Here is a 9428-nt window from a genome sequence, read left to right as displayed (position 1 = left end):
TTCTTTTCCTCCGTTGCCAGGCCAAGGCTATTCCCCCGTCGCCGCCATCCGCGCGATGTTGCTGGTCGCCAAGACATCAACAAGAGTCCCTGTTCGCTGATGATTGCATCCACCGCCCACTGGATGGTGGGCGACGGTGACACCATGGAGCAATCGTGCGGGAACTCTGACGGTGGCGCTCGGGAGAAGGAGTAGGCGCGTGGGAGGAGTCACTTCGTCACACAAAAACACCAATACCAAGTCTTGTGAACTTTTACGTATATGCACAGTTTGATCCTCTATTTAACAAGTTGCTAATTTTGTCAAAGTCAATTACCAAATCATTAGAGATAACTTTTAAGCTTTTTTTTAAAAAAAAACAAGAATGCTTAACTCAAAGTACAAAAGCTCTAAACGCAGGGGCGCATGTGTTGGATTAATAGACCGGTGTCTTGGGCTCATGGGAGACGGAACAATTTGAAAAGCTTTTGGCAATTCGGCGGCGCCATGATCTTCTTTTCCCGCTCGCTCTACCAAAATTGCGCATCCAACATCTTCTTTTAATTGGAGACCCACCGGAAACGGAAGAAATCCCCGCATAAGCCTCTCGCACCACGACAATCCAGCATTCCTTCATTTCGAATCTGAGAGCCTCCACGACCTAGCTGCATCCTTCCTTCCTCCGAGCTCGTCGCCGGTCACTTTGGATGGCCGCACCACCGGAGGGGAACGCCCGCTTCGGCGAGGGGACGGCCGACGTGCTGGAGCCGCAGCCGCTGGAGGTCATAGCGCCGGAGGTCAAGGCCAAGAAACGCAACCCGGCGCCCGGAGTCCGGGTTGTTGGTCGCCGGATCTACGATCCAGAGAATGGCAAGACCTGCCACCAGGTGAGCTAATCTGCCCGTCCTTCCTGTTCCCCTGCTTCTGATTTACGAGGTACTTAGATTTGACTCGTTTTGCTACTCTGTTCTCTGCAGTGCCGCCAGAAGACAACGGACTTCGCAGCGGCGTGCAAGCAAGTCAAGAAGAAGGGTCCGTGCCCAATCAAGTACTGCCGCAAGTGCCTCCTTAACAGGTAATAAATGGCCATCCTCAATTTCTTCCCAGCGGGTGCAATTTCTTTCTCAGTGGTCTGGTTTCCTTAGGTACGGCGAGAGTGCCGAGGAGGCGGCCAGCAAGGAGGACTGGATCTGCCCTAAGTGCAGGGGCATCTGTAACTGCAGCTTCTGTAGGTGAGCCGTGCATAGATGATTCGGGGGTGCTGGTGCTCAGTTCAGTTGCCATGGTGGGGAATCTAGATCTTCTTATTTGTCTTGTGGGTGTTTGACCAGAAAGAAGAAAGGCGAGATGCCAACTGGGATAATGGCCCACATCGCCAAGGCTTCTGGGTGCACCTCTGTCCATGATCTCCTTGAGAAGGGGTCAGATGTGGTGGCTGCTGCGCAAGCGATACTCAAGGTTAATGCTAGTGACAAGGTATTGCTGTTTTACTCTCTAATTCTATGTTGTGCCTTGCAATAATACTCTTGTTGATATGCTTTACTGACACACTGTTACAAACATGCAGCAGGGCACAAAGAGATCCCAAGGGACAGATGCTGCTGATGAGGTGGCCACTGAAAAGGATGTAAATATAGGCATTGATCTCAATACAGTTCCAGCAGATGAAGGGGATGAAAATATAGGTGTTGATCTCAACTCACTTCCTTCTGTTCATATCAAGAAAAGACAGAAGCTTAAGCACAGGGCAAAGAAGGATCCTGCTGATGAAACGTCACATGGTGGAGTCAATAGTGAACCATTGCAGATGGATGAGAACCCTGATTCGCTCAATAGTAACACTGTGCTACCCAGGGGTACCCCAGTCACAAACATTGCAGGTGCACAACTTGACGATGAGGATGTTGGGGCTGCAATTCAGTTTCTAGAATTCTGCCGTGCATTTACAGAGGTAGTCAAAGGCAAGAAAGAATGAGCTTAATTTTATAAATATAATGGTGCATGCCTTGTTTTGTTAACACTTGGTTCTGTGTTCGGATATCTGAGAATTTGACTTTTGCCATGATTTTGCATCTTATGAACTCTAGCTGCTTAAGTAAGTTTGGGTTTTGATGCCAAGCGGAATCTTAATTAAAATTAGAGTTTGCTAAAAGTTTGGAATCCTAGCCAGGCAAGGAGAGGTATTTGTGGGTGTTGGACTGAGGCATCTAGAACCTGTTTGTGGGGATGCAAACCATCAATGGAAAGGGATGTTCGGGCTGGCGTGTGATTATGGAGCCTGTGGCTGGTGAGGCAAGATGTGAGAGAAATATGAGCTTTTCTTGAACTTACTGCTGGTTGATCTTGAGGAAATAGGGGCAGACGCACAGATAGCGCAGTGGTTGAGCACCTGAGTTGTGGAGCTCCCCACCAGGGTTCAATCCCTGGTGCTGTATGGTTGTGTGCCCACCTCCGTGGTTGAAACAGTGCAGATGGTTCCTTGGCCGCCAAAGAAGCATGCACGTGTGAGTTTCCTGCCTGTTCTGGGTTTGGTGGTCCCCTTCTTAAAGACTAAAGTTAACAGGGTGTCTCTCCCCTGAATCAAGTCTTTTTAAGAAAATAGGGAGGTCCTGCAGCTGGTCTAGCAACTGGCCATCATGTTTTGTTGCTTGGAAACCTTGATTACATGACTCTGAATTTAGGCCTTGTTTAGATGCACCCAAAAACCCAAAACTTTACAAGATTCCCCATCACATCGAATCTTGCGGCACATGCATGAAACATTAAATATAGATAAAAAAGATAACTAATTGCACAATTTACCTGTAAATCACGAGACGAATCTTTTAAGCCTAGTTACTCGATTGGATAATGTTTGTCAAATAAAAACGAAAGTGCTACAGTGTCAAACTCCAAAAAAAATTTGGATCTAAACAAGGCCTTAGTTTTGAGTAGCTCACGCATAGCTTGTTTTTTTTTGAAGGCAGTCACACATAGCTTGTTGAAGCGTAGTTGTTACTTAAGGTGACCGTGCTTATTAGGCTTAAGTTGTGTCCAGAAGTAAGCAGCTCTATTGATAGTTTACATGGCCATCATTGTTAAGTCTATATTAGAAGCTTAGCCCATGAAACATCAAAGAGAGTGCAGATGGGTATTTCTAGGTTTAAAATTAGTGGGCACTCTCCCCAAGAGAGTCCTCCTCCAGGCACTTGCCCAACCTGGATGGAACTTGCGCATATCTTGTAAGTTCTTGAAAGTGCCAATACTTTACTGTGTATGTTGTCTGAACTTTTTTCGTCTGATGCAGATCTTTTTGGTGTTTAAGTTTGCTAATTAAGGAACATAATTACCATCAGAGTATCACCATTGTTTGAGTCAATTCATGGCCATATTAATTTGCATTGGCTTACCATCAGATAAGTAGGACCACAAAAAGGAAATAAAAAAAATGTAAAAATACCCAGTATCACAAAAAGGATTTTCAAAAAGGGAAAGACAAACAACATCTTGATTCCTTCCTTGGACCGTGCCTTTCGTTTCTTACACCTCATGAATCGTGCAGAGGAGTTGACCCTTCTCTCTCCTGTGTTTTATTTGACTACTCCAGTGGTCATGATTTAGTTCAAAGGTTCTAGACTGGCCTATGCACATTTGAGATGGCATAATCTATAATTGTGTCTTGTTTGTATTGTGTGCTCATTTGGAGATTGAGGTTGCACTTAATTTAAAGATTCTGATACTTAACTCTCCTGCGTGTTCTAGAAATTACTGCAAATTTAGTATTTTAGTTTGAAAACAGGCATATGTTGGTGTTTTGAAGTCTACCATACATGTGTCTGTAGTTCTGCATGTTGTGTCTTTGTTCAAGTTTCAAGTCACTATAGATATAGTTATTTACAAAGATGGATTTTTTTTAAAGAAATGCCATATCTTTTAATTTTCTTATTAAAGACATGCCATATCTTTTAATTTATTTGAAAATTGATAAATCATTTATAGAAACGATGAAAGTGCACTAGGACAAGGCATATATAGTGCACAATAAATGTAGAAAGTGCCATGCGATGTCAAGTGCATAATAATAGAATCTGTTTTTGATGCTGTGCTACCGTATTATTTTATTTATTTTAATCTTTGACACATAATTATTCACCTTATGGATAACACAGAGCCGGGGAATGAATTTTTTAAGAGAAAAAGGTACAGTGGCAAATTTGTGGCTTCAACATACTTGCCTATATGTTTAATATGTCTGCAGCATAAATGGTTAATGAAAAAAAGGATATGATTCTTTTTTTTAAGACATTCATCATTAGTCGATGAAGCTGGTGGACGGAAGTTATGCTTGTTCATTTTTATTTTTGTTTATGTTGATAGTTCGATGGCACATTTTTATTAATGTTCTTTGTTGACAAAATTCATTGTGTTATAACTTGTTCATCCAGATGAAAGAATCTGAGCTAAAAGAAGGCTAGAATTTGTCATACTAGGCTTAATATATCTTGCACTGATGAGTTGTTACATATCACTGTCGATTTAGCTGGCTACTCTACCTCTCCAATTGTGTCCAAACACTATAACAACCATTTTATGGCGAGCTAGTGACTATGAACCCTTGTCTGTTATAGCAGTAGTATACTGCAATCTCTATAACAAGAATAGCAGTGAAAGTATTTTGTTAGCTGTGACCTGTTACAGCATGAAAAGTTGTTCACTAACAACTAGAAGAACAGTGACTTCTTTCTTTCGTTCTTTCATTCATTCTTTTTTCTTTGAAAGTTGATATTATGAAAGTGCTCATTGCAGGAGTAATGCAAGCATAATACATTATTAGTCGCCTAGTTGGTATAACAAGGCATTTTCACAAATGTGTTAATTATTTTCGGCATAATATGCAGAAATCAGACATTTATTATCATGGTAGAATGGAATCATCGCTAAATGAACATATACAACATACTTAAAGTGTTATAAGGTTCAAAATGTTTTGTTTTCGAGCCTGGGTCCCTAGTATACAAGTTGTATGTGAACTCTACTCAACGCACACACACGCACTGATAGGATTGCAGATCCTACTGGGTTTGCTGTGGAGATTGTAGGGATGAGTGATCGGAGGTTGAGGACGAAGGCGGTGCTGGGGCGCCGTGATCTAGAGCTCGTGAGAGAAAGAGAGAGACGGCTAGGGCAGGGGTTAGGTCTCCCGGCTCCCTAAAGGAAGCCGAGCAAATATGATTGCTCTTGCTTAATTATATCAATAGAGTTACAGATATTTATGTCCCTTCTACTCCCTATTTTGCTAAATAACTTATCTGGGACTAATATAAATTGTAAATACAAAGATAACAGAACTTATAAATATAACTGGGCTGGGCTATCAGCCCATTAATCATACGTTGTCCATAACACGCACACCCGTAGAACTACAACCTATACACATCTCATGTCCTTCTGGAAATCACCGAAGCCGCATGGACCTCATAGATGATGGGCACGTCGTAGTCCCATTGTGGCGCCATGCGAATATCCAGGACCTGTAGGAAACAAACCCGGGAAAAATCCCAAGGTGCGACACCCGAGTCGTCCCAGCTGGGAATCGAACTCGGGTGGGGGTGGCGCTACCACTGAGCGGCTTCACCACGGAGCCACTGGCTCGTCCGCAGGTTCAATATGAATTAGGATTCTTTAATGTAGTCTTCATAAATTGTTTATTCTTTCCACTTAACATTTTAATTTCCCTAGCATGAACACTTACTTTCATGACACATTAAATTTTTAATAACATCGAACATGTTCTTTCACACAGATTTTTCAAATAAAGAAAGGGCAACCAGAAAGAATTCTTCAAGATTTAGTTGGAGGCCGTGAACTTCGGTTGGTGTCCTCAGTTGTTGCTGGGTTTCACATAAATTTGTTATCTGTCATTCGAGAAGGAAGGGGGAAAAAGTAAGTACAATCGAAGTTGATAGCTCCTTGCAAATTTGTTTTAATGTAGTTATTAAAAATAAAAATGTTGTTTTTTCTCCAGGCCTCTGGCTTATACAAGAGATAGGGATGCATGGGTAATTGATGTTGGCAAATATATAAGTGAATCCGCATTTATATCAAAAGGATTTCCTCTCAACTATATCAATCAGGGGATATCAGGATATAAAAACTTGAGCCCTTCTTGTAAGCTGCGTGTTCTGAATTTTCTTTGTGATGAGACCCTCTCTACTGAGTGAGTAGTGTCTATTACATTTAGTAAAAATTTATATACTTCTGCAACTCTCTTTGTTTGTATTTTTTTGTTTTAACCCTCTATTGAGTAAGTAGTGCTTACTACATTTACTAAAATTAATTCACTTCACTGCCACTTTCTTTGTTTTTTTTTATTTTAGAAGGGAAAAAATGTTTTTTATTATTCTTTTTTAGAACATAAAAAGTTTATATGACTGTCTGTTATACGTTCGCAGGAAATAAATTAAATTAATGTGGTAGCACAAGTCTATAACATCACATTTAAAATAATGGTGGAAATATATTATTATTCTATATTAATGATTTATTTACTCTGTTTAGCAAGCTGAGGAACTGGATTGACATGCAAAATGACATAGCTGCTGAACCAATGAATGCTGCTAGAGAAAAAGCTCGTGCTGCAAAAGAAATGGTATTCAGCTTAGCGTGCCATCTCTTTCTAGGGTCATGACCATAAAGCATTCTACAATACCTTTGTTTTGTTTCTTAGGAAAAGGAGCTAAAGGAAAGGCTAAAGGACAACGTGGATAAAACAATGCTTTCACCAAATGAAGCAGCAGCCTTTAGCAGTGAAGAAAATAAGTATCTTCTTTCCCAAATAAAGGAGGCACAGGAAGCCAAGCGTGCAGCCATAAATGGTCTCAACAATATGATTGGATATATCTAGAACTTTCCACTTTACATTTGTTAGCTTTATGCAAATTTCTCAGTTCTCTATCTGTTTGATTAGTTGCAACTTCTATTTATGTGTTTTCACACCACACTTCCTTTTTTCTTCTTGAACACGATGGAAAGTTGTGTATCATTGCATTAAAAGATGGAAGTTGCAACACAACCAAACACCCTGAAAAAAGATATTTACATCCGAGCTAGTTGTTTAGTATGAATGTTCATCTTTTGCTTCCCAGGTATGGCAACTATGGAGAAGCAAGGAGGTCTTTGGACCAAGCCTCTGATGGTAGAGAAAGGAGTAGCATATTGGAAGCTAGATGGTTACTGTGAAAACTCAGCAATATTGCTTCAAGGTTTGTTTGAAGTCCTTATGCAATAAGGTTTAATTTACTCTTCTAGCCTCTAGAATGCTACACTACTGATTTTTATATCATGTTTATGCCAGAGTATGGTGATGATGAATTAATGGCAAATAAAGACAAGTGGTTTATGTTTACTGAAGACGAAGAGAAAGTAATTGAAGAACATGTAGCCACAGGGTAAGGAGTTTATCTTGCCACATTTGGATGCATTTCTATCTTTCCAATGATGGTGAACTTCTCTTTTGTTGCTTGTATATCATGAAAGTTATTTGATGGAAACTCTATCTGTATTTTCTTCTGCTGTCGATCCTCCAATTACTGCTATCAAAGCTCATTTTATGTGGTGTTTTCATGATTAGACAGTCTGAAAGTAGCTTAGTAGCATCCTAACAAATGTGGCACACGATTCATTCCAGTATACCTGAACTATTGTGATCAATAAAGTTGAATATGTAACGAGTGATTAGAGTATTCTGGCAATCATTCCTTCTACAAATACCTTGCTTCTAGGGAAAAGAAGTTCTTGGAGCTCTATTGAAAAGAGTTTTATTTTTTTCTGGACTTTAGGTTGACAGAATAATCACTCCTTTTTGCAATACATTGAACTTGATATCTTGACCTGTTTGGTTAACTTCTGGGTTAAGAGCTAGTGCTTTAGGCTGGGCTTGATTGTCATTGTTGTGCTGCGGTAAGTACTTGTTATTTTAGGTTTACACTTACCGCTAGAGCAGATTATCCGTATTACAGTTATCTCCACACTCCACAGTGCATGTGTTATGTGTGTTTTGGAAATGAAGAGGGCATAATAAAACAGTATGGTATTCTGAGTGATGGGACTGTGAGCTGAATCCTGAATAATTTGAAGGTGGCATCCTTCATTCCAAATAGATTACAATACTCCCTATTTATAGGGCTCCCTGATAAATAATATGATGTATTGAACCCAATCTTAAGCAGGGTAATCTTTTTTTTCTTTGAACCAGGAAAACAGCAGGGGAGGCCCCCACTGTTAGAAAACAGTGTAATCTTATCTCTGCGTTTTAGAATAAATGTTATGTTACCCCTGGCAACCATGTATTTCCTAACTTAAAAGGCTAATTATTTATTAAGAGAACTTGAAGCATGTCATTAGACAAGAAGTTCTGCTATCATCTCACAGGATGAAGTAATGCACACACCTACTCCCTGGCTTTTCTAGATACATAGATTATGCAACACACTTAGATGTACATTATGTCTATATATACAGTAAAGGCAATGTATTCATAAAAGTCAAAACATCTTATAATTTGGAATAGAGGGAGTACTTTGGGTGTATAAAAGCCTCATTTCATCAATTATTTTCTTCTTTTAATATCTTTGAGTATGATGGATCCTATCTTTACTTCCATTCTAAACTAAACCTTCTTATAGAAGGTTACTGCTAGCTACGTTACATGGATACGTTGCTCAGACCATGTATCGCGTATCGGATACGTATCCGATACGGATACGCGTCCGATACGCCACCGATACGTATCCTTGCAGTATCCGATTTTTTCCTATTTTCGCAATTATTGGATACGGACATGGATACGTATCTGCCTTGCCGATACGCCCAGCCCTGCCTTATCCTCTGTCCCCGACGCCCGCAGTCGCACGCCCGTGCCTCGTGCCGCATCCCCGTTCCCCGCTCGGTGACGCCGCATTGCCGCTCGCTGGCCGCCGGCGACTGGCGACGAGCCTCCGCCTCCGCTTGGACGCACATCGCAGCCAGCCGCCAGCCTAGACGCATCGTTGCGCGCCCATATGCGCCACGGCGCCAGTGCTGCTGAGGCGCCGACGCTGCCCGCTGCCTGCACCCCGCAATCCCGAACGGACGCCTCACGTCTGGGCGCACGATGGCATGAGCACCACCGCCCCATGAGCCAGTGCGTGCCTGGCTGCCTGCACTCGCAAGCGCTGACGATGCCTCCGGCCTGGCTGCCCACCCACCCCAGAGGCCGTGACGACCTCCTGCAATTCCCCGTGGTGATACAGCAGCAACTTCTAGTGATTTCCCCTCTCGATTTCTTTCTTCCCCTCCTGATCTAGTCACTAGTACTTTCTCAGTGGTGACCTCCCGTTTGTTTCTTGCTTTTTTGGTCTTCCCGTGTGGAAACTGGAATGGTGAGAAGGAAAACGACTAGGGGAATGAGCGGTGGAGGGGTGACTCTGCTT

General features: G+C 41.8%; 1 protein-coding gene across 4 annotated transcripts in view; it reads left to right on the top strand.

The window, feature by feature from the left end:
- LOC8077788 overlaps nt 410-9428 on the top strand; it is a 33128-nt gene continuing 24109 nt past the window's right edge. Inside the window, exons 1-11 of one of the 4 annotated variants that reach the window (XM_002453715.2) lie at nt 411-866; nt 957-1054; nt 1125-1211; nt 1311-1455; nt 1547-1930; nt 5762-5901; nt 5984-6175; nt 6517-6607; nt 6686-6833; nt 7104-7220; nt 7313-7406. In XM_002453715.2, the coding sequence (XP_002453760.2) occupies nt 687-866; nt 957-1054; nt 1125-1211; nt 1311-1455; nt 1547-1930; nt 5762-5901; nt 5984-6175; nt 6517-6607; nt 6686-6833; nt 7104-7220; nt 7313-7406 (1676 nt within the window). In that variant the 5' untranslated portion in view covers nt 411-686. Of the gene's footprint in view, nt 867-956; nt 1055-1124; nt 1212-1310; nt 1456-1546; nt 1931-5761; nt 5902-5983; nt 6176-6516; nt 6608-6685; nt 6834-7103; nt 7221-7312; nt 7407-9428 lie in introns of all 4 variants that reach the window. The other 3 variants (XM_021460144.1, XM_021460145.1, XM_021460146.1) reach the window with 3 other exon arrangements.

Source organism: Sorghum bicolor, chromosome 4 (assembly GCF_000003195.3).
Source record: "Sorghum bicolor cultivar BTx623 chromosome 4, Sorghum_bicolor_NCBIv3, whole genome shotgun sequence".
Taxonomy (NCBI): Eukaryota; Viridiplantae; Streptophyta; class Magnoliopsida; order Poales; family Poaceae; genus Sorghum; species Sorghum bicolor.
Note: the sequence above shows the minus strand (reverse complement) of the source record. Positions and strands in the feature narration are given on the sequence as shown.